We start from the raw sequence: 24483 nt of genomic DNA on the forward strand, positions 1-24483 counted from the left end.
CAGTGACAGCCATATATGCATGAAGATCTGAGTTTAGATTACCACGTGTGAGTTGGATGTAGTAGTCTAGGTCTGTAACTACAGTGATGGAGGTCAAGGTTAAGACAGGTAGACCCCCTGTAGTTCAGTGGCTGAGCAATCTAGTTGAATCAATGAGCTCTAGATTCAGTAAGAGACTATATCTTAAGAATAAGGAGAAAATAATGGAGGAAGACACCCAACATTGACCTCTGACTTTCATTACACACACACACACACACACACAAACAATGTACAGTCCCTTGGCAGAAATAATTACTTTCAATGTCAATGTCTTTTGCTTGTAATCTCCAAGTTTGGATGTTTTATTATTTCTTCATTCCTAGACTTTATGATGTATATTTCTTTTAACCTAAGAAATCATACCATATATAAACAAATTCCATTTTATTGCAGACCCTTTACATTCACCTGTATTAAAGTAATTGACTTTTGTTGGTCAGTTGCCATCTAATTTATGAGAGTTTCCTTTTCTTCTTTACTATATTCATCTCCCTCCTTTTTTTTCTTCATTCTTCCTGTTTACCAGAATACATCCTTCAGTAGTAGACTTCTAAGAGAGAGGTTATGGGAGGAGAATTTCTCTTGTACCCCTTGAATACCTTAGTTTTTTCTGGCCTGAACACTGTCAATATTTTTCTGAATTCTAGGTCAAAAGCTCTCATCTTATTCTGAAGTTATTTATCTAATTTTTTTTTAGCTGACATTTACTTTCAGTTTGAAAGCTGTACCACCATTAAAATCATTTATTCTTTATAATATGGTCTTCCTTACTGAAGAATTTAATACTTTCTTTTATCTCTCATTAGTAAGAGGCACATTTTCCATTCATTGTGCTGTTTTCTCCAGAGCCCTTTCAGTCTGAAAGAGCCATATGGTTCATCTCTGAGCCTTTTCTTGGAGAAAGTTTCTCCGTGTTCTGTTACTGCCTCTGTTCTGCAATTAGTCAGATCCTAGAATGCCTGGGTGGTTCTCTCATTCTTAATTTCTACCCTTTTCTTTTTAAATTTTATTCCTGCTTGTGAACTTCATCACCTGCTTACTGATATTAAATATTAAAATATTCTGTTGCCTCCAAATGCTCTCGTGACTATATTTTTTCTTTTTAGTTTAATATTTTTCATTTATGTATTTATTTATTTATTCACTTTACATTCCAATCACAGCCCCTCCCTCTTCTCCTCCCAGTTCTACCCTCCTACTCACTACCCCATTCTCCCTTCCCTTTCTCTAAGGAGAAAGGGATCCCTCCCTACCAACTCACCCTGGCACACCAAGGTGAGTGTGCAAGACTAAGTGCATTCTCTCCCACTGAGGCCAGACAAGGCAGCCCAGCTAGAGGAAAGGGACCCAAAGGCAGGAAACAGAGTCCGGGTCAAAGATGTAGGTCCCCACTCCAATTGTTAGGAGACCTATATGAAGACTAAGCTGCACATCTGCTACATATGTGTAGAGGGCCTAGGTCCAGCCCACACATGTGCTTTGCTTAGTGGTTCAGTCTCTGTGAGCCCCCATGGGCACTGGTTAGTTGGTTCTGTAGGTCTTCTTATGTCTTTGACTCCTCTGGCTCCCTCAATCCTTCCCTGACTCTTCTACAAGTCTCCCTGATTTCTGCATGATGTTTGAGTGTGGATCTCTGCATCTGTCTCCATCAGCTGCTAGATGAAACCTCTCATATGACAGTTATGCTAGGCTACTGTCCGCAAGCATAGAAAAGTATCAATAATAGTGTCAGGGGTTGGATCTCTCCCAAGGGGAGGGTCTTAAGTTGGGCCAGTCATTGGTTGGCCATCCCCTCAATCTCTGCTCTATCTTTATCCCTACATATCCTGTAGACATGTCAAAAGTTTTGAGGGTAGGCTGGTTCTCCCTCCCTTGACTGGAAGTCATGCTGGCTACAAGAATCAGCCACTTCAGGCTCCATAGCTTCTGCTGCTAGGAGTCTCAGCTCGGCTCGCCTCAATATCCTCCCAGGAGCCTCCCCTGTCCCAGGTCTCCGGTTTGTCCCAGAGATGCTCCCCAAACGGTTTCCCTTCTCTTTCCCACCCCATCCACATTCCCCTCTCCATCTCCTCTCCCACCCTGTTCCGTCTACTTCAGATGTCTATTTTATTTTCCTTTCTGAGTAAGATTCAAACATCCTCCTGTGGGCACTCCTTGTTATTTAGCTTCCTTGGGTCTGTTGATTATAGCTTGGTTACCCTGTAGTTTATGGCTAATGTCTACTTATAAGTGAGTTCATTCCATGCATGTCTTTCTGGATCTGAGCTACCTTACTCAGAATGACATTTTCTAGCTCTGTCCATTTGCCTGAAAATGTCATGATGTCTTTGTTTGTCCTTTCTTCAGCTGAGGGACATCTGGGTTGTTTCCAGTTTCTGGCTATTATGAATAAAGCTGCTCTCTTCACGACTTTTTTCTTGCTTCAAAGTTTTTCTCTGACTTTTGAAGATATTTTCATATAATTCTTGTTCTGTTCCCTGCATCATGTCTCTTTCTCCCAGTTAACTTTATTTATTTGTCTCTTTGCTATTTTATGTTGGAGATGGCCTTTACCTGCCTTCTTACCTTGACAATACATTTTTCTTAAAAATTAGCACTTTGGAAGATGATATAACGTCTGGTAACAGATGGGTGGAGAGGTTGGCTTGAATCTTTGTGGGACTAGATAGCTGGAAGGTTCTGCTGGAGAAGCAGGTCTTTTTGCCCACAGATTTAAAAAAAAATCTGATCTCAAGTCTGGCTATCAAATTCTGGCCAAGAGAAGGTGGGTGGCGCCTTCACCATTTAGCAAGTAGTGGGGAGTGTACATATTGAGATTGCTGGGTTTAGAAGGACTGATAGCCCTGTTCTGACCACAGTTCCTTGCTGTTTATGACTACGGTATATCGAATATGGGTGCCTCTATACCTCTGCATAGGAACTTGGGTTGTATATATATGAATTATACACTTCTCCATATCTACATGTTCTTATTCCAGATTCAACACAACAAAGATGATTTGTATTATGAATTATGAATAACCTAGAGATAAGTTGCAGGTCATGGGATTATATGCCTAGATGCATAAGAAAAATACTGTATTTATAGAGACTTGAGTGTCTACGGATTTATTGGAGAGGGCCTCTGGGATCCACAGATCCCAGATATCAGTGAATATGTCCCGGTTTTATTCTTTCAGAAGAAAGCAGTAAGCCAGCTGCTCTGCTGTGCTCTGTGGGTGACCTAGAGCCATCGCTTCCTGCTCTGGGACTCTGCCTCCTCATTTACCAGAGATAGAAAAGCCGGTTTGCAGTGTGCTGACATTATATGCTATTTTAATTCATCCCAGCAAACAGCTGTGCTCATATAATTTTGTCATTTCAGTGTGATAGAACATCCAAACTCTGCGTCATTTCCTAGGAGGCTAGATGGCTGCATTAAGGAACAGGCTTCTGTTGTCATTTGTTCCTAAAGCGTTCTCCCTCCTTAAGTCCTTCTAAGCCAAGTTATTGTCATTTGGTTCTCCTTCCCTAAGTGTATTAATTGGGGTGACAGATTTTCTCCCTTCTTACATATCTTAGATACATGTGTTTTTGTCAAACCAAAACAGTTCTCAGAGGCCCCACCATCACCACCAATTCCTGCCATGACAAATCAATTAGGGGACAATTTTCAGGGTCTTAGAGGACATGAACCTGAAGCCTGTACTTTTTATCTCTGAGGACACAGACCCCTTCAGTCCCCTTCTGAATAGCACCAAGGATTGCTCTTATTGTGTGGAGCTGCATAGCTTCTGAGATCTGAGGCTTTGCAGCCTTGCATGGCTCAGCCTGACTCTAGCCCTGGGAGAAGCTTGAGGAAAGATGCAAAGGGATGGTAGAACCTATAGAGGGAGAAAGGAGCCTCGGAGAAAGGTGATGAAATTAATAGGGTGATGCCACTGGGAGAGACCCCCAAGGGAACTCCACCATCCTGCATCTCAGTTGCTGGTGCAGCTTGTGTTCCCACTCGTGTTTGTTTATCTATGCTCATATCTTCTGGTTGTCCTTTCTCTCCCATTTGAGGCTACAGTCATTTCTATTCTCTCACAAGTCCTTCTATCTGGGGGCGGGGGTGCTGAACTCAGACTATATGGGTTGTTCACTCCAATTCATGCATGACTGCAGCAAATGGGTTTGGTGATGGATCTGCCGGTCTCAGCATCCTCCACCAGAGTAGCAAGCTGACCTTCCCTTGCTCCTACTCCTTCACCCCCACTGCCCAGATTACCCTTTCTCTAAGATGTCCAGCTAATCACGTTGACGCCGTTAACTATTTCACTCACCTCCCAGCTCCCTCACGTTGACACATTTCTTTCTCTCCACCCTCTATGGGATGTACCCGCTCATGTTGACTCTACCTGTTTGGCTTCTGTGAAAAATACCTGCTCACAGCTTCCTTCCCACAGAGTAGTGCGACTGTCAGCAGTTCACAGTCATCTCTCCTCAGTGTTACTCAAGAACAGCTTCCAAGCATGGTTCTGATCTGATCCGTCCACTGCTCTCAAATGACTCTGAAATACTTTAATCTTTCAGCTCAAACTCCCCAGAATGCTGTTTCCAATGGATGGCCCCTCTTCTCCATGCAATGTCTTGCCGGGGTTGGCCATCACTAGTCTCATTGTTGTGCGGTTGCTTTCTTCCTACTGGAAGCTTATTGGTTTAGCTTCTGTTTAGTCTATGATTCAGTTTGAATAAGAGATGCCTTCCCCAGGCCTATGTGTTGAATGCTTAATTTCCAGCTGGCTGTGTTCTCGGTGAGAAGATTTAGGAGACAGAACCCAGCTGAAGGAAGTAGGCATAATTTTGACGGTTTGAACTGGTCTTCCAGTCTCTGTCTTGTGTGCCTGAGGTGAGCCTGGAGGCTATGAGGCTACAGTGGGCACCACAGGCCATCAGCTGTAGGTAGGGCACATTCCAGAAGGTCACAGAAGCAAGAACCCTCTGCGGAAGGTGTGCCCCCAGCAAGACTGTTGATCACTCAACCTAATACTTGTTAACCAGACTGGTTGTTACTGTTGTTGTTGTCATTGCTGTTGTAGTTTTTGCTGTTGTTGTTAATTTTGCCTTCAAAGTGCATAAAATAGAACTTTGACACATGCTTGTAAATGGTTTGTCTGAAATTCCTCCTTTTCCCCCATGAAAGGCAGAAAAGGTACAGTGCATCCTGACACTGAGCTCCTTCCTTGACAACTTACATTGTGTAAGTGTCTCATCCACTTCTATCTATTCAGCCCCTTCCTGGCTCAACCTGCTCTGTCCCGGACAGCAAGCATGTCACTCGCTGAGTCTAGAAGGATGAACAGGAGGTCTCGTGTAAAGGGAGGGAGGGAACAGGTAGCGTGTTGAATGACAGCTTCATTCAGTTCCTTGACATAAGAGAGAAAAGGATGAGGGGACACTTTTGAGGAGCTGGAACACATAGACTGGCAATGTATGTGTGGGCCATATGGTAATGTGTGAACTTGTTGTGGAATGTGGATTTTAGGTTAATACTGAGAAAATTGCCTGAACCAGGTGTGTGTGTGTGTGTGTGTGTGTGTGTGTGTGTGTGTGTGTGCGTGCGTTATGAAATTAGAGCTTTAAAGAGTTATAATAAGTCAAGATGTACAGGAGGTAAAGGCAATAGTTCCCAAACCTGGTGACTTAGAACATGCATACTTTGCTCAAACTGCCTGTCTAACCAAAGGGATGAGGGCTCAGCTTTACAGAGCTATCAGTCAGGTTCCAGGCTGACAGGCACTTGCCCAATTTATGATTGTCACAAGCTTCCATGATGCATTGCAAAAGATGAGAAAATAGAGACACAGGAAGCAAGTAAAGGTGCGAGCCTTGCAAACTATTCATGTCTCAAGTGAAAACGTGGTCTGTCGGTGTTCCCAGGGAAAGGAGTCCCTGAAACATTGGTAAATGCTAGAACCATCCGCCTGCCTGTGCAAAAGCCTGGTGCGTGGGCATTAGAGCCACATGGGATGTTGGAAGATGGCTGGAGGTGAAAAAGAATGTTCACAACCAAAGAGCATTTTTAAAAATCCAAAAATCCAAAAATCCATTAACTGATTGGATAAAGGAATGTAATGGTTAAGCAGCCATGAAGACATACAGGTACCATATCAGAACTGGGAGAGGGAGTGAAGTCTTGCAAGTTTGGGGCCAATCTGGGTTATGCAAAGAGATTGTTTTGTTTTTAAGTAGTATATTTATTGAGTGAAGTATTATTCAGTAAGAATAATAATAGAAAAAGAATTGCACTACAGACATGAGCGACTGCATGAATGAAGTTTGAAATGTATAGTAAGTAAGAGAAACCAGTCACAAAGGGCCACATATTGTAAGCTACCATTTATAGCAATGCTCAAGAGAGGCAAATCCATGTGGAGAGGGAATGACAAAGGGTATCAATGACTATCTAGGGCTAGGAGACTATGGAGGGAGGGGAATGACCAGACTTGTACTTGAGTTTCTCTAATAGATTGCCACAGACTGAGTGACTTAGAGCAACAGACACCAGTTCCAGAAGCCAGAAGTCCCCAAAAGACAGCATCCTCCTTCATTGTCAAGGGCTGCAGCCCCATGAGATTTCCTCCTTCCATGTTATTATGTCTGTCCATGTCACTGTTGTTCCAGATCTTATGTAAACAGCTGTATTGATGAGACTTCCTAGGTATAACTTCTCCGGTACTTCTAGGACACATAATTTCACTGTCCTCTGGCTCTAGCCACAATTATCCCTGAGCCTTAGATGCAAGATTGTATTGTAAAAATACAAGTTGGGATGCGGCACCCAATGATCTCTTGTTCTCTGCATTTAGACTACTTGTAGTTTTCTGTAATGGTCTTCATCTGATGCAAAGGTGAGTTTCCTTAATGAGGGGTAAGGACTACACTTAATCTGTGGGTCTAATGACAGATATTTAGAATGTGGTTAGGTATTATGCTGGTTTAGTGAAGTGGCCATCGTCTGTTTTTCCCTAGTATTCATGACTTTCTTGGGTCGCTAGCTGGGTTTCCAAGTGAGAAGCATGCCTTGCCGAGCAAGCCTTAAGCGCAGTTACAGAGCTGTTGGTTACCAGCAAGGTGTGTGTGCCAATAGTGCATCCTTAAGGTTATCCTGCCATGCTAGTCCTTATTGTGGTTCACAGGCATCATAGTTGGGGTTCCCTAGCCCTTTAGCTTCTGGTAGCAGGTGGCTACCCTCTGCCAACATCTTCCCTTGGAGTCTTGTTTCACTGCCTTCTCTGTGTGTTTGTGTCTAATTTCTCCTGCTGTAGTTAAGGCACTTGTGAGATTGAATTTGGGCCCACTGTAATGACCTCATCTTAACCAGATTACATCTGGAAAGGTCATTTCCAAACAGAGTCACATCTAAAATGCAGGGGGTTTGAACTTGAGGGCATCTCTGTGGAGGACATACTTTACCCTTTACTACCGTTGGTCTTCTGGGGGACAGTAGACATTTTCTAAAGTTAAACGTGATAGTTACACAACTCTGAATATTGATTGTACATTTCAAATCAATCCATTGTATGCAAGTTATATATCAATAAGATTTTTTTAATGAGAGGAAGATAAGAATGATATAAGATTTAAAAAGGAAAAAGGTAAAACAAAGACCTTGTAGCCAGAAGCCCTTAATTAAAAGAAAAGCTTTTCTTTAACTTGGTACGGCATTTGCCTAGTACACTGTGGGCCCTGAGTTTGATCCCAGCACCAAACCCTTTTCAGCATACAGCCTATACATATGTAACTATGCACATTTGGACATCCATAGTGCCTACAAACAGTAATTTAAATACATACAAAGAAAGAGTCCAGTGGATGTGATGCGGGTGACGGGAGGACATAGGTTATTTCTTTTCCTTTCTTTGGTGATGTGAGAAGACACTGTGAATCTGAGAGAATATACACCTCCCCGGCCCCCGGGGATGGTGAAGACCCTGGTTTTCTCTTGAGATTTAGCCCCACATGTTGACTAGAGCTGTCAGGATGACCAGCTGCTCCTGATCCTGGATTTCTTGGCCTTGGTGGCTCTTGTGAGCCATTAGCTTTTGAAGTTGGCGTCATTCTGCCACCACTCACCCCTGAAATGGAAACCAAATGATCATTTCGAAGCATTTCTAATTGCTTTTGATGTCGCTGGAGAAGCCTCGTATGTTCTCTATGGATGAGGAAAAACATCCTCTATCTAAGAGAAAATCATGCTTTCTAAATGACAGAAATGTTTGGCTGGAGTTAAAAACTAAAGGTTAAGGATAAAGGTCCATTTTCTTTTTAACATTTAATCCCATGGCCTTGGTTCTGTCAGAGCTTTGTGAGGGAATGCTTAAAAGCAAAGGTCAGCATTTACCCAGAACTGACCAGTTCACATGTGAAACAGGATTTTAAAATGACATCTAATAACTGTCATTAGCAGTCTCGGGCCTTCGAGTGTCCACATGCTAGCAGTCAATGTGTTGGTTTCAAGGAGAATCCACAGTTAAAAACAAGTGTGGATCTTGAAGCACTGTGCTTTGTGACAGCAGCAGAGAAGATCATGATTAAAACTAGTGGACCCAAATCTGTCTCTTACCCTATGTTCCAACCTCAGTGTCTTAAGACCCTTGAGTCGTCACCAGAAAAAAAAATAGAGATGGGAATAAAGTCATTGAGTTCAAAAGCAACTTAAGGTGAGGTGTGTTCGGTTCTCGGTGTGATGATACAGTCAACCATAGCAGGGATGACATGGCCTTGACTGAAAGGGGAAGCAGGTGGCTCTCTGTAGGGAACAGACACAGGCTGCAGCCATCTTGGAGGACAAAGCTGTGGTGACATTTTCTGTACATACTGCCAACATCAATATCAGGCAAGGTTTTGCTGTCCTCATGACTCACAGGCCTCTGTGTCTGTGACATGGACATCTTCCTGTTGCTCATGTCCTCAGGGCTTCCTTGCAGAGAACTCAGCCATGATGTATATTACCTGGCCTCAATAGCCTTCTATAGCCTTGATGGGAGCCTCCACATCCCTGCCACTCTTGTATCTTTCGTGCCTATGAGACAAGTACCACAGGGATAACATGTGTAAGTTGCCTTTTTGTTGCTGTGATGAAATGCCATGAGCAAAACCAACTTCAGGAAGAAAGACCTTATTTTAGTTTATGGTTCCAGAGGGGAAAATCCACAGTAGTGAGGCAATAGGCAAGGAAGAGCAGGGAGCTAGATGATCACATCTTTCATCCACACACAGGAAGCAGAGAATAAGAACAGGAAGTGATATAAGACTCTAACTGCTTAAAGCCCACCCCTGGTGATTTACTTCCTCCAGTAAAGCCCTACTTCCTAATAGTTCTATAACCTCTTCAAACAGCACCATTGACAGGGGACCACATGCTCACATTTAAAAACTTATGAGGAACATTAAAAACCATCTGATGCTACTATATTCTGCTGTCAGCTCCAAGATGGAGCCTTGACTGCTTGGTTGCAGTAGCCAGTGTGCTTTTTGAGTTGACCCTGGTGAAATACTTCCCTGGGTGATTGCTGTCAAGTGGGAACCCTAGTCAGTGGCAATCTCAGCTCACTCTCTTTCCTTTCAATAATTTTGTATGTCACATGTTGGAGCCCTTAATGGGTGGAATCTCACCCTCAAAGCACCTTTCCTACTATCCAAGTGCAGAGTGGAGTTTCTTTTGGGGTCACTAACTTTCTTTAATGATTACAACTGTTTTCCCGGCACTAAGTAAGAACCACACTACAGCCTGAATGTTCTCTTGCATTGAGATTCTATCCCCCAAAATAGCCCACGATGTTTGCACTAAGTTTCACTTAGGTTTTCAGGATATAGCAGAATGCCCCCAGACTTTTTGCCAGAATTACATATGAATGACTTCTAACTTATTTCTAAATAGAGCTTGTTTCCCTCTGAAATTCATGAGTTGGTCCTCCACGGTCCCTGTTTTTCTTGGTATTCTGGTCTTCCAACCTACTTCCAGAATGGCCTATTATGCTCTGCTTATACAATTCGGTGGCTTTTATGGTTCTAAACTTTTCCATAGTCTCTAATCTCCTTCAAAAGCAGTTCCAAATGTCTAAGAACGACATGGTCAGATTTATCATGGTGCCATCCCAACTCTTGGTACAAATCTTCTGTACTGGTTACTTTTCACAGTACTGTGACAATGTTTTCTTTTTCTCATGGTTTGAGATACAGTGCATAGTGGTGGGGAAGCAGAACTGTGAGGTGTCTGATCACATTGCACCCACAGTCGGGAAGCAGAGAGAGATGAATGTGGATGCACAGTTACTTTATATGCCAGGCCAAGAACCAAGATGCTGGCCTTGTTGGCCATGTTCTGTGTTTCCAAGCAGTCTCACTGATGCTGTTCCAAGGATCTCTCTTTGAACAGCAACTCCCAACACGTAGTGAGGGCAGCTTAGAATGTGCCTCAGAACCCACAAAGAACCATGGGACAAGGCTTGGCAGCGCTGAAGGCCGAATATTTGCCACTTATCACAGTTAGTGGAACTGTGCCTTTTGGTTAAACTGAGTTAGCAACTTCAGAGCTAGAGTGCTCCAACTCTACAGGCCTTCCCTCAGCCACCTCTGCCTGTGCTTCACTTGCTATCGTGTGGCATGGAGTAGCTTTTGCCTGAGAACCAGATGAAGCACTGTTAATTTCACTTACAAGGAACCAGCATCCCTGATGTACACATAATAGCGGTTGTGGAACCGTAATGACCCAAGACTGCTGAGGAAGAATCAAGGGAGCTTCAACCCCAGATACCTCAGATGAGGGTGGCAGGAGTAGGCTACTTCCCCCTACCAACCTGGCACCGTCAAGTTGGCTGTCCCACCCACCATCAACCTAGTAAGAATTTATCACCCTGATAGTTATCAGGCTTCACCCCTTGTTTGAGTTTATAAGGTACCCCATCTCCACCCTACAGCCCCTGATTATGTAGATTATGTATCTTCCAACACCCCTGATCTAGACAATGGTACACAGCCACACAAACCTTGCCCCAGAGACTCTGGCCACTTCCCCAGGGGCATAAATACTGAACCAGTTCTCTGAAGCAGTTCCCAGATGTGTCCTTTCTTTGCCCAACCAAGATCTGGTACTGTACCCACCCACACCAGCTAAGCTTCCCTTCCTCTAGTCCATCATAGTCTCTAGGGAGCAGTAGAGGCGGCAGGCTCTAACGTTTTTTTGTTTGTCTGTTTGTTTTGTTTTGTTTTGTTTTGTTTTTTTGTTTTCTTTTTTGAGGTAACATGTTGCTATGTTGTCTAGCCTGGTCTCAACTGCTCAATCTCCACTTCAGACTCCTAATAGCAGGGATTACAACTGTAAACCACTTCACCTCTTACTTCTTGTTTTAAAAAAATGAAGTCACACACACACACACACACACACACACACACACATACACACAGAGAGAGAGAGAGAGAGAGAGAGAGAGAGAGAGAGAGATCAAAGTTTACCGTTATGACTGTTTCAAGTAGCATTAAGTGTTAAATATATTAGTGTGCATGATTTTTGGTCTCTATTATGTATAAGGAATGATACATTATTAAAGCAAGCTTTGACTCTGGAGGACAAGAGTGACGGGGAACAGAGAGATCCACTACCTAGATGCTCAAGTTCCTTCTATATATTTCCTGTGTCTGTTGAGTCCTTTCTACATTACATGTAATGCCATAGTGCTGAAAAGCATGGAGAAGCTGGACAAAATGTCACATTGTGTTGTTTGGGGGACAGGGGTCTTGGTATCTGTTCAGTACAAATGCAGGGTTTTTATTACCCAAATATTTTCAATTCCCAGACTGTTGACTAGGAGGAACTTCTGCTCTCATTGTTGGTGACGGAGTTCTGAGAGGGGAGGTGGGCTGGATGAGGAGTGAGGAGGAGGAAAGGTTGACTTTTCTCTGGCATGTGAAAAAAAGGTTTGGTGCACCTCCCAGATCACTGGAAGTATGTGGAGCTGTTGTCAGGGACAAATGACCACGGTTCTGTTTTCTTGCCTCACCATGTGCTCACACCAATGTTGCTCAGTCTTGTGTGTGTGTGTGTGTGTGTGTGTGTGTGTGTGTAGGCGGGCAACAAAACGCTGTTGTTGATAAATAGCTCCCAATCCAAAGTGACCAAATCTTCAGTGTCTCCCCTCGGCCACTTGAGCTCATTCTACATTACAGGTTTTTATTAAATTCAGGAGGCACACTTGTACTGAAGTATCCACTATGTATCTGAAGTTCAAACTTGGCTGAGTGTCCTACATTTGTATTTGGCCCTGTGTCCTGATGAGCCTTGCTTGGCTCATTAATCCAGACCCTGATCTAACCTTGTTGAGTTGCAATGGATGGGAGTCTCTTTCCCCTGGTGCTGGAAACACCACAGCATCACGGACATGTAGTCAACCCACTCCCACCCCCTGTCTAACCACAACCAGCAGCAGCAGCCTCTTCCCTCACATGATCCAGAGCACCTGAAGTTCCCTAGAAGCTTCCTTGCCCCCTTCAAAGCTGTGCCCTGTGACTTGGCTTTGCTTTACAAGGGAGTGGGTAATGGCTGGCAGAGGAAGAGCTGACTACTGCTCAAGGCAGGAACCTCTTCTCATGTCCAGTCTAGACTGGGGGCAGGGCAGGCTTTGAAAACTGCAGGGCTGGGGAGCTGTAATGGCTCCCCATGGAGCAGAGGGCCAGGAGTCCCTGGGAAGGCCTCTGCTTCCTCCACTCTGCTTCTAGGCTGAAATGCCTGTGGGTTCTCACTGCAAAAGGAAAACAACCACCAAACATGCATCCAGGATTAAAAACTATTTCCAAAACACATTATTAAAGCAAGCTGTGACCCACATATTTCTTGTCTGCTTAAGAGTTTTTCGAGCTATTGAAAAGCCTGGAAAAAGTGAAACACCAGGAAAATAAAGGGGTCCGGGGGCGGGAGTTGTTGTTGGATGGGTCTTGGGAGACATGTTGCAATGCCTTAGTTTCGAAAAATGCAAGCTTTGATGTTGAGAATGAACCCACCCCGGGGGCAACCATCACTGGGCAGGGATGGGAGTTTGAAGGGTAGCCGGTGGGATACAGTGTCTACAGCCTAGATGTAACTGTGCTTTTTAAATGAAAGATATCTCAGTTAGGCTCACCCCCATCGACTCCCTGTATCATCCCTGACCCCCAATCCCAGGTCTCCAGCTAGTCCTAGAGATGCCCTGCGTCCCACTCCTCATACCTGATCACTATCCCCTTCCCCCCACCCACTCTCCTACCCAGAAAGAAGCAGCAGGAAACATAGTGTTAGGAACACAATGTTAAATCCTGTGAAAAGAACAGTACAGCCACACACAGGCTCCAGGGTACAAAGGAACTGGCTGCCTTCTTGGGAGGCTTTGCATATAGCAGCAAAAAGCCAGCAGTGGAGTCCTAAGGTCTTAGAGCCAAGAAATTCATCTCCATCCCAGACCTCAACTGAGTCACGAGTAGCAGACCATCTCATCTAGATCCTGCAAGCACCTCGGAGGATTTGCTAAACGCCAGTCCTCCCAGGGACTCTTAAATCTGGGTGATTGTTGTGCTAGCTTTATTATGCCTTCCACTAAAAATCTAACCCATTCTTTCCCTATTCCCCTGAAGAATGGGTCATTAGGTAACCTTACCTCCTAGAGAGGCTTCAATGTAAAACCTACCCACATGCGTCTGACCGAGACTCTAGGTACTGGAGTTTTGTTTGTCAATGGACTTGCAGTTACAGAAGATGCCACTAGATGAAGATGTGAGTCCTAGAACATGACCTCTGGCCCAGCTTTCTTGCCTGTCAAGGCTGTTTAAGGTCCCAGATAGTCAGTGATCCTTATTTTATTCTGTAAACATGTTGATATTGATATTTACAATAACTGCTATTGTAATTAACACAAATGAATTCCTGATTTGGAGGATTGTTTCTTGAGGGCGCCTTCAGTCTACGTTCTCAGAGCTCACAAGTTTGAGGACAGCATGGACCACATAGCTGAACTAAAACAAAACAAAACAAAAACCACATGTTTGTATTCTTACAGGAAGAGGGAAAGACCATGTGGGCTGGCATCAAGGGTATACCTTCTGTGTATCAAGGGTATATCTTCTAGCAGTGTGTAGCTAACCTCAACTTTCCAGCCTCCTTCAAAGAAAATATTTCACTCCTGGGTTGTATGGTGGATATTGGAAAGTCTTCAGCTAGTTTCAAATACTCACTTATAATTTTGTCCACTCATGTAGAGACCTTTTTTTGACCTCTGAATGTCCCTTCCTTCCTTTCTTTTTTCTTTTTTCTTTTTATTGGATATTTTATGTATTTACATTTCAAATGTTATCCCCTCTACCCCCCTCTCCCATTACCCCTCTCCCCCTCCCACTGCTTCTATGAAGATGCTCCCACTCCCACCCACCCACTCCCACTTCAACGTCCTGGCATTCCCCTACACTGGGGAAATGAGCCTTCACAGGACCAAGGGCTTCTCCTCCTATTGATGCCAGACAATGCCATCCTCTGCTACATATGCCTCTAGAGCCATAGACCCTCCATGTGTACTCTTTGGTTGGTGGTTTAGTCCCTGGGAGCTCTGGGGGTGGGGTGGGGGTGATTGATTGATATTGTTGTTCTTCTTATGGTGTTGCAAACCCCTTCAGTTCCTTCAGTCCTTTCATTGAAGTCCCTGTGCTCAGTCCAATGGTTAACTGCAAGCATCCTCATCTGTATCAGTAAGGCTCTGGCAGAACCTCTCAGGAGACATCCATATCTGGCTCCTGTCAGCAAGCACTTCTTGGTATCAGCAATAGTGATTGGGTTTGGTGGCTACATATGGGATGATCCCCAGGAGGGGCAGTCTCTGGATGACCTTGCCTTCAGCCCCTGCTCCACTCTTTGTCCCTGTATTTCCTCTCGTGAGTATTTTGTCCTCCCTTCTAAGAAAGACTGAAGCATCCACATTTTTTGGTTCCTTCCTTTCTTTTAATACACAATTAAGCTTAGAATAGGTATGTGCATATGAATGCGAATGTCCACAGCTAAGATCACTTCCTGAGTTGAAGTTTCAGGCCCTTCGTTGTAATTAGCCTGATGTGAGTGCTGTGAACAGAAATGATGACTTCTACAGGAGCAGTAAGCCTCTTAACTGCTGAACCATCCCTTCTCTCCTTTTTGAGAGGGAAATTGAGCTTTGTCCTCCACAGAACCTGAATGGTGCAGAGTGTTTGCCAAACAAGGCATGCAGAGAAAGACTCTGGTGCACACAGCAATTGCCCTAACACACGTAACCATCTCTCTCCAGGCTGGAGGACTTCATGGTCACCCACCCACACATTCCTTCCTCTTTTTAAAATATAAATGTTGCTGTAAAATTATAAAAAAAATGCTGTCTTTTACCCTGCACTAGGTTTGGCACCGCAGTGCCCCAAGCTCTCTGGTAGACGTCTTCATCTCAGTCAGCAAAGCCTCTCACCCGCTCTGCTCCATCCCATATCACACTGCCGGTGGCTTCTCTCTGAGCCTGGCAACAATCTCTCTATCTATCTAGTTCCCAAGGCAGGCTGCCACCATGCCAGACATACGTATGTCTCCAGTCATCACACTCTCTTGAATTCAATTAAATCGCCACATGAAAGAACACACAACACAATAATAACCTCTGATCCAGTTGATAAGATATAATTGACCACTAGACATACAAAGCCCTGTACACATCCATCCCTTAAGAACATTCATAAAAACCCATGAATGTGCGGAGAGGAACCTTAACATCAGCCTCCATGGTCTCTCGGCTGCTTCTCCTACCTTCTCCAGTCTCCTCCCCTCTCTAAAACTTTTCTCCCGCCCATCCTTCCTTCTCGTCCAATGACAGGCCTCATTCTATCTTGTACCTGCCTTCACCTATATAATGACATCCTACATTTAACCCTTTTTGTCTAATTAAAAAAAACTTTTCTTTCAAATATAAGCTGAGCACAGCTATTATCATTTTGTAATTAAAAGCATAAAATATATCTAACACCCAGTCCAACACTTTATCAGTTAAACAGAACATTTAGTTATCCATTCCAGCTTAAGAAAGGCTTAAAATCTATGTTATATTCTGGCTAGCTTGTATACTATCTGATAGCTATCTAATAAGATATGCATTTTCAAAGTCAAATAGCCTGATAGGCTATGAGACTGTAATCAGTCTTCAACCCCATCAGAAATCTGAGAATGACCAAATATCTATACACATAGGAAGCCTAACACAGCTTCCAGAGCTGAGAGGTTGTAGAGACAAATCTCCACTAGCACAGTCCTCTGTTAGCCACATGTGAGCGCAAATCTTCAGCCTTCTGACCCAAAATCAACTGACAGACCCTTGAAATGCAGAAATCTTGAAGGGTTGATAATTCTGTCTTGGCAAAATTATCAGTCAACCATTCTGCATAAGGTGTCCCTTTTTGGACAGTATCAGTCTGTAGATGAAATAGGCAGTTTCTGCCTAGCCACAAAATATTACCTCACCTGGAGGTAGAAATGCTTATTTTCTTTGTTAAATCTAGCAAAGGAGAACTCTTTCTACCCCCCCCCCGCCCTTCTCTCCTTGACCCCTTTTTCCTTCTCTCCCCTTTCCCCTCCCCCTTTCCAGCCTCTCCATTGTCTGTATGTATGTATGTATGTATGTATGTATGTATGTATGTATGTATGTCTTCTATCTGCCCCTACTCCCTTCTCAACTCCCCTTCCCATGGCCTAAATAAACTCTATTCTATACTATACCACCTTGGGGTTGGTACCTCAGGGGGAAGGGATACCTCAGCATGGGCCACCGCGGAGGCACCCCTCCCACCTCACCATACCTTACCCTACCAAAATATATTCTGGTCTTAAAAAGAAAAAGAAAAGAAAACACAACACCCAATGGAGAATGATTCCTTCATAAAACAGACCCCAGATGAATGAATTCAGATATATAGAGGGGGACAGTGGTGTGCTACATGGGTGAATTTAATTATCCAGCTGTTTCCAGGGGTCACAAGCGTTTGTGCATGTGTGTGTGCATGTGTGTGTGTGTGGGGGGGGTCATAGAAGTGTTTAAAGCCCTGCAGATCATCTGGGTTCTGACCCAACAACTTGGCACTGTTGTGGTCAGTGTGAAAGGAGACGGTGTGACAGCCGAGGCTATGTTCCAGAAGAATGTTATTCACAAACTGAGTCAGGGGCTGGATTTGGTCCACCAGCTCCATTTTGACCAACTACACTGCAATCATTCATGTTTCAGAAGTCACTTTGGCAAAAGAGGTTTTGTGAGTCTCTAAGTAGCGTAGACATCACTCTGCCTTCAAGCAATTCCACTTCTTTTCCATTTGAGTACAGGCAGCCCGGTTTCCCCTGCCTCCTCTATACTCAGTGGACACTTTCGACCAACCCTGGCTCACTGAACTGTGTCTAGACGTGATGTCTTCAGCATCCAGACCCAGTTCACAGAACTTCTGCCCGATGTTCCCTGCTCTTTCCACTCTTCTGCGGGCATGGAAGACTCCAGGACCCAGGATGTTGTTAGAGTCACCTGCTGCTGTGAGCCTGGGTCCCAGAATAACAGTGTGCCGTGAAGCTTCTCGCCCCACCCTACAAGGACTCCCACTGGACTGGGCAGGGGCGTGAAACAAATGTCAGCGTTCCGTGGGTATCAGGGTACATATCCGGACAAAGAACAGACACTGAAAGAGAGGGAAAGAGCAGATCTTATGTTTGTTGGACTGAACTGTCTCCTGTAAAACAAACAAAGCTGAAACTAAGGCCACTCCAGAGCCAGACGAGGAGGAGCAAGTTGGTGGCAGGAAACCCTATCTGTCATGGGACACATCACGAGGCCTCTAGGCACATGCGGCCCAACTAACCCCAAAGAAGTGATCACAGGAAGGGCAGCTTTCTTCAGCCACATAGTGAGCCCTGCTTCTGGTGGGTTCCACTGTCTTGGTGGATTCAAACTGCCTTAGGTTTAAAATACTTAAAACATAAAACCCAGGGCCTGTTCTGAACACGCAGACACCTCCCCCGTTTAGTGTTTTCTGAGATATGGTTTCTCTGTATAGTCCTGGCTGTCCTGGAACTTACTGTGTACACCAGGCTAACCTTGAACTCACAGGTCTGCCTGCCTCGGCCTCTCCAGTGCTGGGATTAAAGGCATGAGCCACCATATGACTGTTTCTTTTGTCATCATTCCCTTCCAGGAGTATCTGGCCTTTAGAGATTGTCACATGACATCATCTACAAAAACCATGCATGGAAGTTGGGCAATCAGGTTACAAACCAAAACCAAAAACAACAACAGCAGCAACAACAACAACAACAACAACAACAACAACAATAACAACAACACCCTGTTTGTAGTAAGTTTGTGATTTCGGGTTAGGCTGTAGTCATAGCTGTCCTGAGTTGCATGTGTCCTATGGACCTCAGCCTGGACACAAGTGTCTAAGTAAGACATATAACAACTCGTGAAAGCATTTACATTGGTGGTTTACGGGGTGTGAGCAGGTCCTACAAAATGCTCTGAAATCTTAAAGAGGATCTTGGTCGTCCTTGGGATTTAGTATTCATGGGGTGTGGGGGTTCTGGAAAGTATTCCTGGAGAACACTCGGAGTCAACTACAAACTCAAGGATTGGAGTCCATCTTCCAGATGCTCTCTGATACCTTATGCCTTCAATGCGCTTCTCCATCCTAGAACTCGAAGGTTCTTAGGAGAAGGAGTGTCTTGCGAAATGTGGTGTAGCAGAGAATCCCTGCTCCCCGCCCCCATTTGGGAAGTGCTGTCAGTAATGGCCAGCACAGCCAGGTTTGTGGTGGCAAAGGTGTGAGGGGTTGTGTGAACAGCACCCTTCTTCCATCCCTCCGTATCCTCTGGTAGAAATATGAACCTATCCCTCTACCCATCTCTAACTCTAGTTGCTCTTTTTTCTTTGATCTCTTAACATCTGTGTAAGGGTCTGGTGTATTCCCACCCAAAGACACTTCTGTATTAAAATATCCAAGAGAGGGGCTGAATAGTCCCAGAAGCAAGCCCAGGTTCAGCATGGAGGACTACTCACAGGTCAAGCAGTGAGACTGGCTAAGATTATCATTGCTAAGATAATTTAGAGACACTGATGCCCAAGATGTTTGTTTCACCTGAACCCACGATGACAGGGAATTCCGACTGTAAATAGAATCAGGAGAACTTTAATGGAGGCATCGGTGTATCACTTTGGGTTTGACTGAGACTGCCCTGGAATGGTGAATTCATTACAGGGACCATGCTGTGGAGTGGAGAGGAAGGCACTGAAAGCCGCTGCCTCTGTGTATCTGTGTATCTGGCAGTGTGGGTGTAAAGTTTGTATGGATCAACAAGGCTGAGAGTTGGGAAGAAAACCTGGATGTGAATCAGGGGATGGGAGCCCATGAGGAGGGTGTAGACCCCTCCCTCTCCACCTTGATAAAGCAAGTGACTTAGAAGAGCAGGCATGCTCTCTCATAGAGCTGCCCATGTGTCTATGTTGGCTGTGAACCTGAACCAGGATTTGGAGAAATTGAGCATGATTTAAGCAGGGTTTTGGCAATGTTGAGGGCCCAACTGATGCCTCACGCCAATGAGGTTGTCTAGAAAACCAGCCATAGTGTGTGCAAGCTGGAGTGGATCTCTGGTTTTCCAAGCTTGTGGCTACTTCTCCCCTTCTGTGTCCCAAAAGATTCAATGTCTTTTCATGGTTAACTATAATCTAGAAACATGTAGAAAGGGATGATAGAAACCATCATTACAGCTTAGTCAAGGCCACAGACCCTGCCTTTCACCTGGTTTATCAACATTCACCATGTGCGTGTATGTGCATGTGAATAGAGAGAGCACCTATTCACAGCTGACTGGTATTTCCTTGGTAACAATGCTTGCAAGACTTCAAAAGTCAATGGCTGCAGAGTCTCAAGGTCTCACTCAAGCTTTAGCAGAATGTGCAGTGGACTCTGCACATGGACAGAGCTCTGAAAACGTGGGTCAGAGACTGTACAAAAATTGACAATCCTGTTCTTCAGGGAACTTCGATTTTGAAATGTGTGCGTGTGTGTGTGTGCACACATGTGTGTTTTTACCACCACTTTTAAAACAAAGTTCTCTGTGTTTATGGCTATTGGATGTCAGTAGACCTTTCCAATAGTATCTAGTTAAGGTTTTATCATTGGTAACATAGAAAATGGATATTAGATATTAATTTTAATTAAAATGTCAGCTGGAGAAATTTGTTCAAGAGACCTCCCATACCGCCTGTTGATTGTTAGTGTTGGTGTATTATTTCCTCGAACATTGCCAAGAGAGTAGCTCTTTAGTGCTCCTCGCCATGCAAAGATTCTCTCTCTCTCTCTCTCTCTCTCTCTCTCTCTCTCTCTCACACACACACACACACACACACACACACACACACACGCGTACACACACACCTTAAATAGCTTGTCTTAGCCATATTCATTATTTAATAGTCAAGAGAACATGTGGTATATATACTATAACTATGTAGAATCAAAACACAAATGCACAGTTACCTAACAAAAAGTCCCGCAGAGGTGGCTGCTGTGCTGGGGAGTTGACGGAAGAGGGGCCCCTGTGATGAGGACATGACAGTTTGGGCAGCCTGCTGGGTCACAGCTAGAAGCCCACTGTGCTTGACAGGGACACTCAGCAGCCACAGGGTCCTGTGTGAGGGTATCACTTCCTCTGTGACCCTTTCATGGGTAGCTTGGGACCTCCTGTGTGACACACATCTGTCTTCTGTATTCCCTCTCCAAGCTGTGAAAATGTTGGTTTTTGAGAAACAAGAAAAGGAAAGTTCTTGTTGAGCACCGTTTCCCCTTCTTAGTAGTATATTTTAATTGTACAAAATCACGGGTTCCATTCTGCCACATTCTTCCATGTCTGTGCTGAGCTCTCTTCAAGAGCCTGGTCATCAGGACGATGTTTCTGCAACTGCTGGTTTGCTCCCAAACACTGTGTCTTTGAGTTTGACTGTTTTCCCCCTGAGACTCCTAAGACCAGCAGGCCCACTTTATTCATCCACCTCCTGGACACACATCTATGCTGGCCACCGCCTCCCCCTCCCTCACAGCATGGCAGTTTCCCACCCAGTTCTCTGTCAACTTTTTGTCTCTAATTCTCAACAGCAAAGCTGGATTTCACTGTTAAATATAGGAAAACATACGATGCATGCCATGCAAGAAGGGGCAGTGGAGTTAGGGAGATGCCTGGCTGAGAGCCACCACAGTGAGTCCCCAAATTCCTCTGTGAACTCGACACCCTCTGCACAGGCCTTTGCACTGTGCCACTCACATTTCATGGCTGTGGATTTCCCACCCCGCTACATAAGTACATGTACCACATGTGTTTATCGAGCTTACATATCAAAGGAAAGCACCAACCACTTGCAGAAACTGCTGAACTCTTGGATAAAAGCACAAGGAAGATTCTTGCTCTGCTTTTGAGGAATTTCCAGGCTTGTTTGAAGACAGAGGTACATGGCCACTTCAGATGAAGAGGGTAGAGGCAGTCGTAGGGCAGGAGAAAACAACAGAGTGGTAATGGGAAGCCAGAAGGTGGGGACGGTGGCTATGCTCCACGCAAGGCTACTCAGGACCCTCCATCACCCTCTCTGGCTAAGGACAGTGGAAGGGATCACATACAGAGGTTCAAGGGCAATGGATATGTGCTAGATTTGCAAGAGAGAAATATTCATTGGGTGTAGGCTGTCACAAAGCTCCTGCCTGTAATCTCTAGTGTGTTCATAGGGCAACAACTACAATGAACACAGCCTAGTGGTTGTCATGCGGCACAGGTGATCTGGGAGTGGTTCCGGGTGGGAAAGAACTGTGCACTGATTCACCGGACTGTAGGGCTGGTATGTGGGAGCTGTCTGTTGAACTGAAGCTTTCTGCTGAACCCAATGCTGCTCTACAAAGTAAAATCTACTTCGAACAAATACAAAGAAAAAGGAAAAAAAAACTTGAGAGAAAAAAGGCAGGGTGGCCGTTGACATTGATTTTTCCATTTACAGAGATAGTGTGTCCCTGTTCTTACACCTGAGGCCATTCCACTTCTACCAAACAATCCTGGTTTGCAACAGTTTGTGTCTGTTGCTGACTACATGGATGTTGGGATGGGCAGAAAATATGTAGAAGTGACGGTGGCTGCATGGCATGGGTGTCTCTGTTCACAACTGGGTGCCGGGTCTGAGCAGCCGCCTCTGCTGTTGCCAGACTGGAGGTGCAGGTCTGGTGCGGTCTGTGGCTCACTTCTCTAGATTGAGTAGTCAACTCATCCTGCCCAGTCTTCTGGTTTCTGAGGGCTTGGCTGTGTACAGCCCAACACCTGTCAGAACCCTCCACCCCAGGAGCCAGGGCAAGATCATCCCGTCTGTCGTCTTTTCTTTCACTTAAGGGCAGTGTTTTCTTTCCATTGAATAGGAAAATGCCCAGATCATCAGAGAAGTGGAAGTAGACAAAGTCTCTGCGATCTCCAGAGACCAGGTGGCAGCCATCAAGCAGCTGTGGCTGGATCCGGGAATCCAGGAGTGTTACGACAGGAGGAGGGAGTACCAGCTGTCAGACTCTGCCAAATAGTGAGTACCTAGCCCGCCAAAGCTGCCTCGCTCTTCCCATTATGGAGAAGAGGCAGCTGGGCTCCCCTGACTTCCTAGCATGGCTTAGTCTCTTCTCTAACTCTCTGTGGGGTGCCAGATGTCCCCTGGGGTCATCAGTCATTCAATTAAATTGGAGACTCTTTTAGTGGAACTGATTTAAGTTTTGGTGCAGAGGTTATGATTTAAGCAAAGAGCACACCTGCCTGCCTGTGGTTTTTCGTTTTCTTCCTTTCTGTATCCCTCTGGAAACCACAGGCTGGCTTTGCTTAAATCAGTCGCTGATCTTGTTGTGCCCTCTAGTGATAGACATCGGCATCTGCAAGACCAGCACACAGGACTCTCAGCGGGTTTATTTGGCTCTCTTAGAAAGTCAACAGCTTATGTATTTGGGATCTATAAATCTCTAGATTCAAATCCTCAACCTATGAAAATTTCTGTTGCAAACTATCCTGGAGATATCACAACATTTTTCTTTCTTAAGTGTCCCCTAGGATTGTGTGTGACCCACAGATGACTGAACACAGTTGAATTCTTCTTGGGGTTCCTGCTTGTTCATGCTTCTGTAACTTGGTTCCTCCTCCCTGGACGGTGAAACTCCTCAAACCCACTCAATTCCTTTTAAGTGTTGATGTCAGGAAAGGCATGGCTCCTTCCCATGGCCTTTAATGTCTTTCCCTAGACATTTGTCCCAGGCAGTGCTGAGTTCAATCCAGGTTGGCACAATCAATCCAATTACATCAGCAGAGAAGTACGATGTCAGGAAAAGGAAAGAAATTACTAAGATGTCTGCCAGGAACGAGCCTGTGGATTCACATCCATTTGGAGGAAGCTTGCCAGTACTGCTGTAAGATTAATTCAGTGTATATCTTGAGAACAGAAACAAGTCCACTGACAGGCGTGCCAGGGATGGCTGGGGAGGTAAACAGAGCTATACAGAAGACAATAGCATTAATAAACCTTGAGAATCTGTGGATATGGTGTGTACCTAGATACCAGCACCGGGGAAGTGAGAGCAGGGAGGGCAAATGCTCTCAGACATCCTCAGCTATGTGATTTTCAGGTCAGTAGGCGACCTAGGTTAGATCATGTCTCGAAAAAGCAAAGCAAAGCAAAACAACAACCCCTACCCCATCCCAGGTCTATGACATAAGTTACTTAGGCATTTTCTTGGTCCAGTTCAGTGCTTTGCAGTTATCTACTAGTAATGTTTGCATATTTAGATGTCATTTATACTGCACAAACGAGCGTACCAGGTAGTATGCTAAGGGCTATGTGGCCACCAATCAATGCCCTCTAATCTCAGACACTGTGGTGTGCTGGTTTAATCAATCAATCACTGTAGTGTCTCCCTTATCTCCCACCTACCTACTTTTGGACCACTTTCCAGAGTCCCTAGTAGAAGTCCTAAATCACTAATGATATTGCATTCTATTTTTTCTATACATACATAAGCATGACAAAATGAACTTATAAATGAGGAACAGTAAGAGACTTACACAAGCTAAAACTAAAGTAATTCCCTGGGGCACATTAAATTAGAGCTACTCGTTATTGGCAATGTGACCCCCTGAGATGTGAGAGCCGTGACAGCTATTGAGTATGTGGCAGGTGGGCAGTGTACAAGTGTGGCTACACTAGAAAAAGTGTGTTTCACATCTCAGAACAGCCACAGATTTTATCCTGTTACTCGTAATGGCACCAGATTGAAAATTTAGGAATTCTTGCCCATAGCTTTGCAGAACACAAAAATAATTTTCAAGATGAATCTTTTATTTCTGGCATTATTTTCACATTA

General features: G+C 44.6%; 1 protein-coding gene and 1 pseudogene across 2 annotated transcripts in view; one reads left to right on the top strand and one right to left on the bottom strand.

Moving 5' to 3' along the window:
• Positions 1–8972, bottom strand: part of LOC148007871 (nuclear transcription factor Y subunit beta pseudogene) — a 31983-nt pseudogene extending 23011 nt beyond the window's left edge.
• The window catches only part of Gna14 (G protein subunit alpha 14), a 182411-nt gene that overhangs the window by 148716 nt on the left and 9212 nt on the right, over positions 1–24483 (top strand). For both annotated transcript variants that reach the window (NM_001013151.2, XM_087563755.1), the window contains exon 3: positions 22513–22667. In NM_001013151.2, the coding sequence (NP_001013169.1) occupies positions 22513–22667 (155 nt within the window). The remainder of the gene's footprint in view (positions 1–22512; positions 22668–24483) is intronic.

Source organism: Rattus norvegicus, chromosome 1 (genome assembly GCF_021556685.1).
Source record: "Rattus norvegicus strain SHRSP/BbbUtx chromosome 1, alternate assembly SHRSP_T2T, whole genome shotgun sequence".
NCBI lineage: Eukaryota > Metazoa > Chordata > Mammalia > Rodentia > Muridae > Rattus > Rattus norvegicus.